The sequence below is a fragment of the Labeo rohita genome, chromosome 7 (assembly GCF_022985175.1).
Source record: "Labeo rohita strain BAU-BD-2019 chromosome 7, IGBB_LRoh.1.0, whole genome shotgun sequence".
Classification (NCBI taxonomy): Eukaryota; Metazoa; Chordata; class Actinopteri; order Cypriniformes; family Cyprinidae; genus Labeo; species Labeo rohita.
The window spans coordinates 35,685,153-35,700,488 of NC_066875.1; the positions used below are offsets into that span (position 1 = coordinate 35,685,153).

The 15,336-nt window shown below is 34.9% G+C and overlaps 1 protein-coding gene across 1 annotated transcript in view; it reads right to left on the reverse strand.

Moving 5' to 3' along the window:
• Positions 1-10,104: 10,104 nt before the first annotated feature.
• exoc6b (exocyst complex component 6B) overlaps positions 10,105-15,336 on the reverse strand; it is a 117,382-nt gene continuing 112,150 nt past the window's right edge. Inside the window, exon 22 of the mRNA XM_051114092.1 lies at positions 10,105-11,433. Within this exon, the coding sequence (XP_050970049.1) occupies positions 11,307-11,433 (127 nt within the window). The 3' untranslated portion in view covers positions 10,105-11,306. The remainder of the gene's footprint in view (positions 11,434-15,336) is intronic.

Consider the following 15,336-nt stretch of genomic DNA (forward strand, 5'->3'; position numbering starts at 1 on the left):
ATGTGAGTAATTTTGGTATAAATAGCAGTTTAAAGAGGGGGGAAAATAAACCTTTTTTTGACATACCCTTCAGCTTTGGTATGAAATCCCTGAATCAACATTGTTGTTGAAACCCTAAATCACATTATTTATAAGACGAGAGGTTTTGATTTCAGGTCAAGCGTCTGAAATAGAGATATCAGCATTTGGACAGTAACAGGACCCAAAAGAATCTGACAACCAAGGGAGTCCAAATCTAATCTAACCTAAATTCCTAGCAACTACATTCCAAAGCAGTCATTCAATCCAATTTTGTCTAACCAATTTTGTCTAAAAGAGGGAAGAATCAAAATGCCAGGTTCTTTGTCTCTAGCATGAGATTGGTTCAGCTGAAATGGATAATGTGTGGTTTCGGTTTTCCAGTACATTTTTTATTATGGTCGGAACTAAACAGGTTCCTCATTTACCCCCCGCGTTATGTCCAAAAAGTCACTCATCTAGGAAAACAACTATTAAACATGACAAGAAATGTTTTTAAAGGAAATGAGCATTACAGAACAAACTACAAAGGCGTGACATCGCAAAAATGAAAAGCGCAAGCATCTCGATGCCTGGAGCGCTGGCCATATGTGAAGATGCTGCAGAACAGACCCTGTCTGAGAGCCTTCAGAGTAATCATAGTCTTTTGATTCTCAGAAATCTAAAATGGTTTGGTCAACAAGTTGATGCTAAAGCAATTCAAAGTAGACAAGGTATTATTTATGGCCATATTGTAGATGACTGATGGAGATTTACCACACAGACAGTGCTAACTAAGAGGACAACGTGGAGTGATTGAGCAGCTAGGTGGATGGAGATGGATGGCTCAATGATAACCCCCACTACCCACTGCCTTTGTGAGGGCCAGTGCTATTAGCATGTCCATGTAACAATAAATCGCCAATCCCACACACACACACACAAACTCGCACACACCCTCGGTGCTTCACAGCAATGATAGATGGGCCCCTTCAGGCCTGTGTAGGAACAGGGGTGTGTGTCGCTGTCAGTGTTCAAATTAAACCCGAGCCCCTCCCAGAATCCCCCCCAAACACCTTGACTGAAGGGGAGGACACACAGAGAGCGCACAGAGGAAGCCAGAGTTTTGTTTCCGTAACCTTTGACTCCCGGAGCCCATCAATAACCTCCCAGCAGCACTGAGAGAGGAGGGTGGGCTGCCATCCATCTTCATTGGAGGAGAGGAGAACGTGCGCTCGCTGTCTCTCCTCTCTTCCCCTATCACTCCATCTTCTCCCACACTCTCACTTCACTTTCACTCACAAAACCCTTTGTCTGTCAGTTCTCTCTCTTTTAACATTCAGGTTGTCTGCTGTGAATATCGATGCTGACGTACAGGAAATCAGATATACAAATTTGTCAGGTTGAGATTTTCACCTCAACTAAAATTAACCCAAGCAACTAGTACTGGCAGTGCAACCAATTTCTGCTTCAGAAATATTTAAAGGGATAATGTTTGCAAGAAAAACTATGAAAACTATGAAAAACGGGTTTCTGTTCACTACTGTTTAAAAGTTTGAGGTCAGTATGTTTTTTTTTTAAATGTTGTTGAAGTCTGTGCTCACCAAGGCTGAATTGATTTGATCAAACAGTAAAATTGTAAAATACTATTGCAATTTAAATTCAAATATATTCAAATAGAAAATCATTATTCAGTTCATTGTATTATATTTAGTGGAAACTTTCATGGAAAGAAAGTTCAAAAGAACAGCATTTTGAAACAGAAATCTTTTGTAACATTTTACTGTCACGTTTGATTTAATTTAACACATTATTGGTGAAAAAAAGTATTAAAGCATTAAAAAAAAAACTTACTGAACTTAATACATTTTGAATGGTGGAAATGCACATTACATGCAAATCAATAAACCAGCAATGCAAGAAGGAAAATAAATTTAAAAATGTACACATTTTTATCATGTCTTTCTCTGGTTTAGTTTTCCTAATTAAACGTTCACTGGGGTTCAGCTTTCCCAGTGTGAAAGTAAGTTTGCTGTCGACATCAAATACAGCTTTGATCATTTGGCCAAGTGATTGTTGCTCACTGTCCTGGTTGTGAAGAGATAAACAGCGGCATGAAGAGAAAGAAACAGACTGAGATTAGTTCACAGATCACCGTATTTCCATAATCAGTCAGATATGAAGCCATGGCAGACACTATGCAAACATACCGCCACTGTTCTTCCCTCTTCAACTTCTTCATCTGAGCCATTTGCAAACACACTCATAGATTTTAACAATAACTTACATAAAGGCATATAAACATGCAGGTTATTTTTAACTCTCTTCCGTAAGAGACAAAGATCAATGGTTGTCATGCTATCAGCATTCGCCATCACTGGCTTTTATCTGTTTCGTTTCTTTTTTTCTTCCTTTGCTGTTCTGGGCGAATGTTTATTCTACGCTCCTCTGCACGCTATGTTGTCTGTCTGGATATTGAGACAATAGTGAGTGTGAACTCACCTGACTTCTGCTGCTCCGGACACATGAAACATGTCCACTTTTACTTGATGCATTCAATGTTAATGGAGAAGTTAGTAGAATGAAATATTTCTAAAGTGAATTCATTGTCAGATAGCAAAAATGCGGAATGACATCACACCTCCATTCATCTTGGTTTTCTTATGAAGGTTTTACCACTTTGAACATGTACTAAGGCAATACTGAAATTCCCAGAGTGGTGTCTGTAAACACAAGGTCTGATTCATAAAATGTTTGTACACTTAACAGACACAAGCATATTCAGTATGATATTCCCACACGTTTGCTAATAGAGGAGATCTACAGGCTGTCTTAAAGAGATCCCAGGGTATTAAGACTTGTATGGCTTAATATAACGTAAATGATGTCTCTTACAGAAATATGTAGTGGAAAACCCATGAAAGATTTACATTATTTAAAATATCCACATCGTTTATATATATTTTCGACTATGGGGGAACACCATTTCGATGATGTAAAATGGTTGCAAATGGTTGAGGCATTAGCTATTTTTACCGCAACACAACTCTGAAAACACAACTTACTGATACGATGACCACAGCTACTAAAAGAGCTTACAGGTATAAGCGTAGGTTTAAAACAAATGTGGTACCATTGATTTTTTTTCCCCCCAACACTCTAACAAATGCTGTTTTTTTTTTTTAAACCAGATGCTGGGTTCAGGCTGCTGGGTCATTTAATTGGGTTGCTTATTATTTCTACCTTTTTTTTTTTTTTTTTAACTCAAATGCTGGATTTAGCTTGTTGGGTCATTTTAATGTTTTTTACCTACACTGTAAAAAAACAAAAAACAATTTGTTGAGTCACCTTAAAATAATTTGTTACTCTGCTGCCTTAAAATTTTAAGTTCAGTCAACTCAAATACATTTAGCCAACTTGAAATGTTAAGTTGTACTAAGTAACAACTTAGATATTTGTGTTTGTTAAAATTTTTGTCACTTAGTATAATTTAACATTTCAAGTTGAAGAAACTTTTTTTTTTTGAGTTGACTGAACTTAAAATTTTAAGGCAGCCAGGTAACACATTATTTTAAGTTGACTCAACAAATTGTTTTTTTTTTTTTTACAGTGCAGGTGCTGGGTCGTTTTTAATGGGTTATTAAATATTAGGTTATTTTTTTCAACCCAATCGCTGGGGTGAGCCTATCGCCGACAAAACAACCCAGTTGCTGCTAACAGCAGAAGCGCTGGCTTTTTGCTTCCTCTACAGAAGAGAGAGCGGTTCACAGCGCCGCAAATTTGGTGCACTTCTTCAGCGAAATAGAGGTTTGTACACATTTTATTTAATTTATTAAGTCTTTACTGTGCTGTAAAATTATATTACTTTACGCAATGCAACATACAGGGATGAGATGTCAGTCAACAAATTTGTTATAATACTGAATTTAATTTCATTTGATGTTAAATTATGTTTTTTAATCTCAGTACTGTTTGTTTATGGGCAGGTCATGGAATCAGTCACAACATCTCACCGGCATCAGCAACACCGGCACCAGAATCTGATTTTGGTGAATAGTGATTACAGATAACGTTGAATACACTTAAATTAAAATATTAATTTTAAATGTTACATTTTTTATTTTTAAAATGCTTGTTAAACAAGATTAAATGTATGTAATATTGTAAACTATGCTGTTTTCACCCAAATAAATTCAATTTGTCCTATATTTTTGTCCATGCGGGTTCTTGCTTAATAATAAATGTTCATCTTTTGATGATTGCAGTAGCCTTTTTAATTCTTTGCATGATTTGTAATTTCCAGCCCATTTTAAGAAAGCAATATAATCATTTTTAAACAATAGTTGACCTAAATAAAACATCCCAGCATGTTGGATAAAAACATTTAACCCAACCAGCTGGGTCAAAATAACCCAGCATGTGTTGTGTCCAATATTTACCCAATGCTGGGTTGCCAAATATCCCAAGTTGTGTTGTTTTTAAGCCAGCATTTATAGAGTGCAAAATGAGTCTAAACGCCTCTGGATATTGAGTGAAATCCACACTGAGAAACTCTTTCAGTGGCTGCGGCATTGTGACAAGCGTCATCATTTTCTTCCTGCCAGAATGGCATCTAGCATTTCTTGTCTCTGCCATTTGTAAAGCTCTTTCAGTAGCTGTGGTCTACTAAAAGCCTCAGAGGCATCAGGCTTAAAGTGGAAAGAACAAAGAGACGGGTCTTTAGGAAGTTTTATTTGTCCATGGGCATTTTTCCATTCTTTTATCCCCTTCCAGGAAAGCAGTTAAGATTTACATCGCTTCTCTTGTTGCCCTTGAAAATTACAACCAAAAGTCGCACAATATGGCATCTTACCAGTATTTTATTTTCCAAGTTGTGCATTCAGAGTTGTCTTATGGTAAAAAATAGCAACAGGTAGTGCCAGCAGCTGACTGAGCCACAACCATTTTACATCATCAAAATAATGGCGCCCCCCACAGTCCTAGATATGTATAAAACAATGTGGATTTTTAAATAACGTAAATCTTTCTTGGGTTTTCCACTACATATTTTAGTAAGAGACATAATTTACATTATGTCAAGCCATACAAGTCTGAATACCTGAGGATCCCTTTAAGATGTCCTGATAAAAAAAAAAAAGTTAAGTAATTCACTGAAATCGCTGAGCAATTTCATTCATGCAAAAAATAAAATTATAATTGTGTGCAACAGATTTTACTTAACATGAATTTTCTACTTTAAACAAACACAAGCAAAAATCAAACATACCGCATGTACATTTCAGTTAAAATACACTTTTTACACTTTTTTAAATTGTGTGAAAACCTGGATATTCAGCATCTGAATATACTAGTTATACAGTGCTATCTACACTAATGCGAAAATAAGCAGTTTTATTAAATGATAATTAGTAACTACACACAAGCAGTTCACTTGTAACCTATTTCCTAGTACTTAAAATAAGCAAAAGTTAAACATTTCTAATAATTATTTCAATAATTTGACTGTACATTGCCAATTATTTGCTAAATGTGCATGCAGAAGAGCATGATCTGTAATAAAGACATTTCATCAATGTCTTGTAAAATGCATTATTTATCTGTTTTGTGCTGATTTGTTTTTGGAGCGCTACCCAGGAGATCACAACATCTGTTGAAGCAAGAGATACATCCGTTTCTGGCAGATCATCTGTCTTCTTCTTTGTAATGGCCCATTTGAGGACACAGGACAATCTTTTTGTTCTGCTAAAAACAACATGCAAATGTGAAACCTGATCTTAATCACATCTTCTCTGTCATCTCTTTCCTTCTCTCTAACACACACACAAAACTCAGATCGATATTTAACCATCATTACACATTTTGAGGTTTTGATGTTTGTAACAATGTAAGTCTCTGTTTTAATAAATGTTTTTTGTGAAATGTAAAACTTTTGAACGGAGGTATACAAACCAAAATGTATTCAGACACCTTCAAAATTTCTCACATTTTCACAGTTTGTTCGCTACAGTTTAGAAAATGGTAATAAAATATGACAATAACTGTGTCAAATCAAATTCATCTTGATAATGTCAGATAAAAAAAACATGGTCAGGTCAAAGTGTCAAATCAAATTTTTGGTCCCAAATTTGTATCAATTTTATGGTAGTCCACTGTATGAAGAATTTTTGGTTTGACTGTATGTGCTGTATTTTCGTACCGTATTTTATTTTAGATCTGCTCCTGTTCTCTATCCATTGAGCGGCCTGTATCTTGGAAAAGGTTGAAGGAGGTTAAATATCAGAATCAAACAGTGAATGTGATTTCAAGCCATCTTAAGCTCACACTGAATGTGAAGTCACCGTTGTCCGTGGACGTCTAGCATAAATTACAGCCTACTGAAGTGTTACAGAAAACTTTCCAAGAGGACTGCATCATCAAATTCCCTCCCAATGGGTCATATGACAAAAGTATAAATCATTCAAGCAAGTCCTTTATCTCGGGCCGTAAGAAGAAACAATTCATCTTCAGTTTTACATTTGGCTCAACAGGGCCGTAGCTGCCAGAGCTTGCGAACTTCGCCATCGGTCCCGGGGCGTAAGGGAGGGAGACGGGAGCTGAGATGGGCAGTAGGAGGCAGGATTCATCATCCGGTTATAAGCTGGCACTGCTCGGTTCCTGAACCCCAACAAAAAGCCTGTCGCGCTCAAGTGAGCCCCAAAAGATTTGTTTTGCCCGACTCGCTCAAAACATGTGGGAGATCAACAGACCCGGAGGGCCACGGTGTCTCGTCTGAGAGGATGAAGCAGCGGAAAAGGAAATGTGTTTGTGGTGTGGTCACAGTTCAGTAACGTTCTCCACACAGACATAAATGGTGGTGGCAGGGGGCATCTCTCACTGCATGATGGGACAGTGATTGCACAAAATTGGATAAGGCAGGTTTTGTGCCACACTGAAAAGGCGGAGGATGGAGTAATATAGAGAGGGAGGAAATGAATGAGTTGTGTATGTCAATTGGTTCTAGGTCATGTAAGGACTCTTCTTAGAGTCATTGACCACTGTAATGCTCCACCGCATTGCTTTTATATATATTATATTAAGCATACTATGATACTATTTGACTAAGAATGATTTCATTCAATCATAGAAAAAAATAAAATAAAAAATAAAACAGGTAAGATATACCTTGCCACAACATTTCTGTCACTGTTAAACCAAGTGACCTAATGTTTTAAAAATGTTAAAGTTATCAGAGCTGCAGATGTGGTTAATGCACATCTGGACAAGTTCTATTACTGTGAGCTAAAATGTTAAAAAAAAAAAAATATCGCATTTGTTCACTGAAACAAAGCTGACATAAAATTAAATTAACTATTAGATTAAAAACCTGAAAATTAGAAATGTTGCAAATAACTGAAATAAAATGGGTTAAAACTGAGACATACAAATTTAAGCTAAACAGAAATTTAAAAACTAAAAATGAGAAAATTAAAAAAAATAACAAAACTATAAAAATATTAAAACTTGCACTAAAATTAAAACCGACAAAAGCTTGTTTAATATCTTAATAAATCCTATAAGTATGGGATGAAGTTGCAGTATTAAAATGACTAAAACTAAAACAGAAACAAATTTAAGATAAACAGAAATTAAAAATGAGAATATATACATATACACACACATATATATATATATATATATATATATATATATATATACACATATACACACACATATATACATATATATATATATATATATATATACACACACACACACATATATATATATATATATATATATATATATGTATATGTATATGTATATATTCTCATTTATATATATATATATTTTAAATATTGTTTGTTTAAAATATCAAATACTATAATTAGTAAGGGTTAAAGCTGAAGTAATAAAAGTAGTACAATTGAAACAGATACAAATTTAAGCTAAACAGAAACTAAAAATTAAAAATTAGAAACATAAGAAACATTAAAAATTACAAAAATCACAAAAATACTTACACTAAATTTAAAACTGAAAAAATAAGTCTAAAACTGAAACAGATTTAAACTAAACAGAAATGAAAAAATTAAGAAAAGAGAAAGAAAAAAATTACAACTAGAATTAAAAACGAAATAAGCTAAACAGAAATTAAAAAAGAGGAAAAAATTTTTTAATTAAAAGTACAAAACCACAAAAATATGAAAACCTACACTAAAATTTAAAATCTTAATAAATACTATAATAAGTATAAGTTAAAGTTGAAGTAATAAAATTGCTAAAACTGAAAACAGATACAAATTTAAGCTAAACAGAAAAAATAGATTTTTTTAAATTAAAATGATAAAAACCACAAAAACACGAAAATGTACACTAAAACTACAATTAAAAGTTAAACATTTAAAAGCTTGTTTAAAATCTTAAAAAACTATAATAATATAAAATAATACAAAAAACAAACAATACATTAAAAAAAAAAACCCTTATGCGGAAGACACAGGTTCCATGTCGTGAGCCTGTTCCCATACTCCAAGTAATTCCTTAATTTTCTGCCAAAGGATGTGCTGTTAAAATTAAAATTCAGATGCAAAATAAAAATACACATTCTAGATTTATTACTTCTTTGTTGGCATTTGCTGAATTTATTAGTATTGTAATATTCATTAGTGGTTTAATATAACAATCTGTACAGTGCATCTCTCTCGAGTCAGTACTGTTCTCTACAATCAGAGCTGTCTGCTAAGGCTGAATGTTTTCATGCACACTCGCTCTCACACACCAACACAAGTCCATGCCCTGGTCAAATGTCCAAGACCAGGTGCTGTGCGGAAGAAAACAATTAATTATTGGCATGGAAAAAGTCAAGGCACAGACACAAAGAGCTGAATCTAGAAAACAGCTCAAAATAATTGGACATGGCACTCGTTCTGTCCCTAAAAATAGAGAATTCCCTTTATAGTTTAATGTACGGGACAGGCATCAAACACATCTTCTGTGCCAGTAAAAATAGAAATGAAAGAAAAAGAAAACTCCCTTTAAACACATCAATCTGCTACCTAAAACCCTCGGTTCGACTTGAGAAGAAATACGTAATATTGCACCCTCATTCCTATTAGAGAAAAAAAAAGTCAGTTATGGGAAGACAACACTGCTTAAATACTAAAAGCAATTTATATTAGGTTTTAATGTACAGCAGTGCACATAAACACTCATGACTGCATAAATGTGCTGATGTTAGCCCGCTCTTGTAATTTTCTTTATGTCTGTGACATTATAACAGTCACTTACACATCTTCAGTCAGTTTTGGCATTGAATGCTGGCTGATATATTCGCAATTAATGAATACAAGAGACAAAAGCCTCTGTTCTGCATATTTGAAGTCCAGTCCAAAAACACAACAACCCTAATCTTAACCTGGTCATTTTCATGACAATAATAAACTAACCTTCTCCAAAACTGCCACCCAGCTGTCGTTCTTTAAGGTATTAAACTATAATCTACATCTTGGCTGTAACAGACTAAAGCTGAGGTATGTGTAGTATACAATTACTGCACATGAAAGATTTATCCAGGGCAGTAACTAGATTCCCTGTATTGAGAACTCAGGAAAACTTCCCTCATTATGATCAGCAAATGAACCCTTGACCCATCTGTGAGAATATCATTTATATCCTCACACATATTAAAGGGATAGTTCTTCGAAAACGAAAATTCTGTCATCATTTATCCACATGTTGTTCCAAACCTGTATGACATTTTTCTGTAGAATAAACGAAAATATTTTTAAAAATGTCGGTAACCAAACAGTTTTGGCTGTCATTGACTTCCAATGTATGGACAGACTGAAGAGTCATACAGGAATGAAAGGAGGATGAGTAAATAATCATTTTTCGGGAACTATCCCTTTAAATTTGATCTGTCAGAAATTATGACAGCAATATTCAAGTCTAATTAGTGTTCCAATTTCATTTAAAGGAAAAGTCCACTTTCAGAACAAAAAATTACAGATAATGTACTCACCCGCTTGTCATCCAAGATGTTCATGTCTTTCTTTGTTCAGTCGTAAAGAAATTATGTTTTTTGAGGAAAACATTTTAGGATTTTTCTCCATATAATGGACTGATATGGTGCCCCAAGTTTGAACTTCCAAAATGCAGTTTAAATGCGGCTTCAAACGATCCCAAATGTGGTTGTAAACGATCCCAGCTGAGGAAGAAGGGTCTTATCTAGCAAAACAATCAGTTAATTTACTTTTAAATCTCAAACGCTCATCTTGTCTTGCTCTGCCTGAACTCTCTGTATTCTGGTGGAAGACAGTTATGGTATGTCGAAAACCTCCCATCGTATTTTCTCCCTTAACTTTAAAAATCATTTAAAAATCATCCTACATCGGTGCAGAAGTACCAACCCAGTCTTTGCAAAGTGAACATGCAAAGAAGATCAAACACCCCTAACAAAAAAAGGTAAAATAGTGATATAGGACGATTTTTAAGTTGAAGGTGAACATTATATGGGAGTTTTTCGACATACCCTAACTGTCATGAACCGAAAAAAAAAAACAGAGTTCAGGCAGAGTAAGACAAGACGAGCATTTGAGATTCAAAAGTATATAAATTGTATTATTTTTCAGAAAATAACCGATTGTTTCGCTAGATAGGACCCCTCTTTCTTGTCTGTGATTGTTTACAAATGCATTTGGGATCGTTTGAGCTGCATTTAAACTACATTTTGGAAGTTCAAACTCGGGGCACCATAAAAGTCCACTATATGGAGAAAAATCCTGAAATGTTTTCCTCAAAAAGCAATTTCTTTACGATTAAAGAAAGAAAGACATGAACATCTTGGATGACAAGGGGGTGAGTACATTATCTGTAAATGTTTGTTCTAGAAATGGACTTCTCCTTTAACTTTGCAGCAATTTAAGTAATATCCACATTACAGTCTAACTGTAGTCAAATTCAAAAATGAGATAAATAGTAGAACTATTGTAAAGGCAATTTAAATTGTGTGACAGGAGAACAGTCCTTTTGTAAGACGCTCAATACAAGACAATAAAAGGCAACCAAATGCAAAATGTGATTTGGTGTCCTTAATGTGTTCAGGTAGTCACATAGGAAGACATGGATACCATATCACACAGGCACGGGATGGTTTAGCAGGTGCACCCTTCAGAGAGGTGCGTTTATGTGTGTGTGTTAGTGCAAGTGTGTGTGTGGGGAAAAGAACAATACGTCCAACTAATGGATGTGTGCAAGTGCAGACCACGCAGTCTGGTGGCAGCTCGTAAGGACTTGAGGATGTGGTGCTGTGTGCTGATGCGATGGCTTTCTCAGGCCTGGTTGGTGGCGATGAGATTTCTCAGCTGTTTGACAACGGTGTCAATGAGCTTCTGCTTGTCCCGTTCGTTTTTACGGAACTGAGCGAACATGTTGTTCTTGCGGCTGGTGTCCTTCATCCTGCACACAAAATACACAGAAAAAAAATGGATTGGTTTCTTCAACTTGGACACTTCAGACTCATGTATCCACAGAATTAAATGCTCGTAACAGTAAATCAGAACAAAGAGACCAAACAGAGAAAAAGCATAAGGGCCAGAGGGCCACTTAAACTAACGTCATGTCGGTCACAGGGTGCTGCACCACTAAAGAGCTTCGAGGAAGAGCACAGGCTTTAGCTGAGCCTACCACTGTGTGGTTAAGAAAGACGCTCCACATGGTGTTCCATGCAGGAGCCTTGGTGGTTCTAATGAGCCTGTTCACTTTCCTGCCAGTCGTGCCAAACGCTTCTTCTCAGTAGCCTGGAGATCACTGAACCAATGCCTGCACATTCCTCTCATTCGCAACCAGACAAACCGTGGCCGAGCTCTTGGAGTTTGACAAAATACTGAAGTGACCCATCATCATTAAGGCATTGAAAAACACATTAATCTGTTCTGCATATTTTGTAGTCCTCAGCCTGAAAATTGAAAGGGAGCATAAAGGAAAAAAAAAAAAAAAAAAAAAAAAAAAAAAAAAAAAAAAAGTATTTTTCTGGCTCATTTCAAACGGAATATCAGCTAGATCTTTAAGCTAATCATCAACAAATCAGATTCTCCAATGATTCGTGATTCTCGCTTCAACGATTCTGAATCATTCAGAATCGATTCGGAGTTGTTTTTTTTCATGTGGCACGTGTGCGCGCTAGAGACGTGGCGGGCTTCATTGCACAGAATTTACACTGTGAAAAGCAGCTTTCACACCGAATGCGGAAAGTGCTGCGTGGCAAAAGTTCAACTATTTTGAACTTTTGCCAGTGATGCACTCTGCTGCACGTGCATTTTGGTCAACGCAGAAACAAGCCGTCCTCGCGCAGCGCAAACAATAGAAATGAATGGGTTTCATAGAGCAGCGCTTTCCACATTCGGTGTGAAAGCCGCTAGACACGTGCACATTGCTTGACAGTGTGTGCTTCCACCTGCCATGTTTTACTTTCATTATGCTTACATTAATGCCGTTTGGAATGCAGTACTATTGGATGCACAAAACTCACGCAATGACGGACTTTCACGTGCGCTTTGTGTTTGTTGTCCTGAAGATCGATTGTGGCTGTGGTTAAATGCACTTTAATTTTCAAATACTTTTATACGAAATTGATGTTCACACAGTCAGTTATGTTTTCAGAGCAGGATAAAACATCTGATATATATCGAAATAGATCTGTGCATTAGTGTGAATACAGTCTGTTAAAGCTGCCAGTGTCTATGAACTCATCAAATGGCAATAATGCTGAGGAAAAAAAGAAAAACCCATAACTATTGTCTGAAAACTTTCGGATATTTGAAGAACACTTATTTAAAATAAGTGATTGTTTTAAAAAGTAGCCTGTTTATATAATAAAAAAAGTTTGCACAAAATAAATTTTATATGTATATGTAAATTTTATATGTGAATGTGATGCATAGTGATATTGAGTTGAAAATGAAAATTGTAATTGAATTAAACCAGTGAAACCAGTGAAGATTCACACCCCTACTTTTAAGACGGCAGTACTGACATACAGAGATTCCAACTATAAACAAAAAGCAAAGAAATCGCAATTTTGGTTAAAATGTAAGGTTGTAAAGATGTATTTGCACAGCAGAAGAATTAATTGGGGAAAAAATGTTGTGCAATATTATGAAATATTATTTCTTATTTTTAATTTATTTTTGTGTTGGCAAAGCTAAGTTGTCAGCAGCCATTATTCCAGTCTTCAGTGTCACATGATCCTTCAGAAATCTACATAATATACAGATTTAGTGCTTAAGAAGCATTTCTTATTTCTTATTTCTCAAGCGTTAGAGGGTCAAGTCTTTAATAAATAAATAAAACAAGAAGATAAAACAGAACTAGAATAGAGAATGCTAGTGTTTAAGAGTTCATTTTTTTAAATAAACAGAAAAGCAGTATATAAAATAGAAACAATAGAAAGTGCAAGTGTTAGAGGGTTAATTTTTAATAAAAAGAAAAGTAATACAACAGAAATAGAATAGAAAGTGTTAGTGTTTGAGCGTTAATTGTTTAATAAAAAGAAAGCAAGTAACGCGGTCAAGTTGTTTTAAATAAATAAATAAAAGTAGTAGATAAAATAGAAATGGAACAGAGAATGCTAGTGTTAGAGGGTTATTTTTTTTTTAAATAAAAAGAAAACAAGTAATAGAATAGAAATGGAATATAGAGTGCAAGTGTCAGAGTCAAGTTTTTTGACTAATAAATAATAAATAAAAAGAAAACAAGTAGATAAAATAGAAATAGAATAGAGAGCGCTAGTATTAAAGGGTTTATTTTGTAATAAAAGTAATAGTAATAGAATAGAAATATAATAGAGTGCTAATGTTAGATGGTTTATTTTTAATAAAAAGAAAACAAGCAAGAGAATAGAAAAAGAATTGAGAGGGCAAGTGTAAGAGGGTTAATTTTTTAATAAAAAGAAAACCAGTAATAGAATAGAAATAGAATAGAGAGTGCTAGTGTTAGACCGTTACTTTTTTTAATAAAAAGAAAACAAGTAATAGAATAGAATTAGAACTGAGAGCACAAGTGTTAGAGGGTTAATTTTTTTTAATAAAAACAGGTAATAGAATAGAAATAGAACTTAGAGTGCAAATGGTAGAGGGTCAAGTTTTGCACTTAAGCAACTAAAAAAACAAAATCTTTTGTAATAGAAATCTACATTTAATAAGGTCTTCCTGTCACTTTTGATCAAATTAATGTATTCTTCCTGAATAAAAGTGTTAACTTCTTAAAAATAAAAAATCTGATCCTTTTATTTTTAGGTACAGCAGCAAAAGCTGTTTAGGGTCAGACAGTATGTCACCTTAGAATTATAAGGTTCTATCTGCATTCTGAGCACTTTTGAGATATTGAGATTTTTTGATATTGAGATAATTTTTGGTATTTATTACGATAACGATATCAATGACGATAATTCAGGGAATCCAAAATAGGGTGTTGGAAGCATTACTGAGTACACACATAATGTAATGACTGTTTTATTCACTAGAATGTGAATTAAATTGTTTATATTTATATAAACAAGATATTGCTAGTGAATAACTCAATTTTGACAAAAATGTCAGATAGAAACCATTTAATTAACATTCACAATCTTCAGGAAAACCATAAAAAGCCTAGAATATGGGCCATATGAATACACAAATCAAGTTACAAATATTGTTAAAGAGAGAGTCGACCTGCTATGGAAGCAATTTTATTATCACCACCAGGAACAAATCCACTCGCTCTACTTCTATCAACTCATCCTGCGAGTCTTATTCGCTAGAAGTATTAGGCAAGATAGCCATCGCCACGGACGCATGACTGTATTGCCATAGTGATATGCATCACTGCTTTATTACAGAGAGCTGCCTGTGATTACCATGGTGATAAGAACCACCACCGCCTAGTGCGGAATTCTTGCTTTGTTGAGCATGAGAGTTTGCGACTCGCTTCTGGAGCTCAACAAACAACAGTGGAGACTGAGGCGGACAGAGTACTAGAGAAGTGACGCTCAACTGCTTCTGCTTCAGGCACGGATTTTGCATTGTAGATTAGCTACCGACCCGACACAAGCTAAATTGTTTACTGTAAACTAAAATTATTAACACGACACAGAGCTGTCTTTATAGTTTGAGTGTTTGGCTTTAAAATGTTACTTGAAATTTGATGGTTTAATGCTCTTGGTTGGCGACAATTCACTGCATAAAACATACCGTTGTTGGCACAAACCATGTTTATTCTTGCGTCAAGTCAACCCGGATTTTCGTCTACCTTGTGTAGATGAGGACACAGGCCTAATGTGGATAGATACTATGAAGAAGTGCCACTTAAAAATAAAAACCA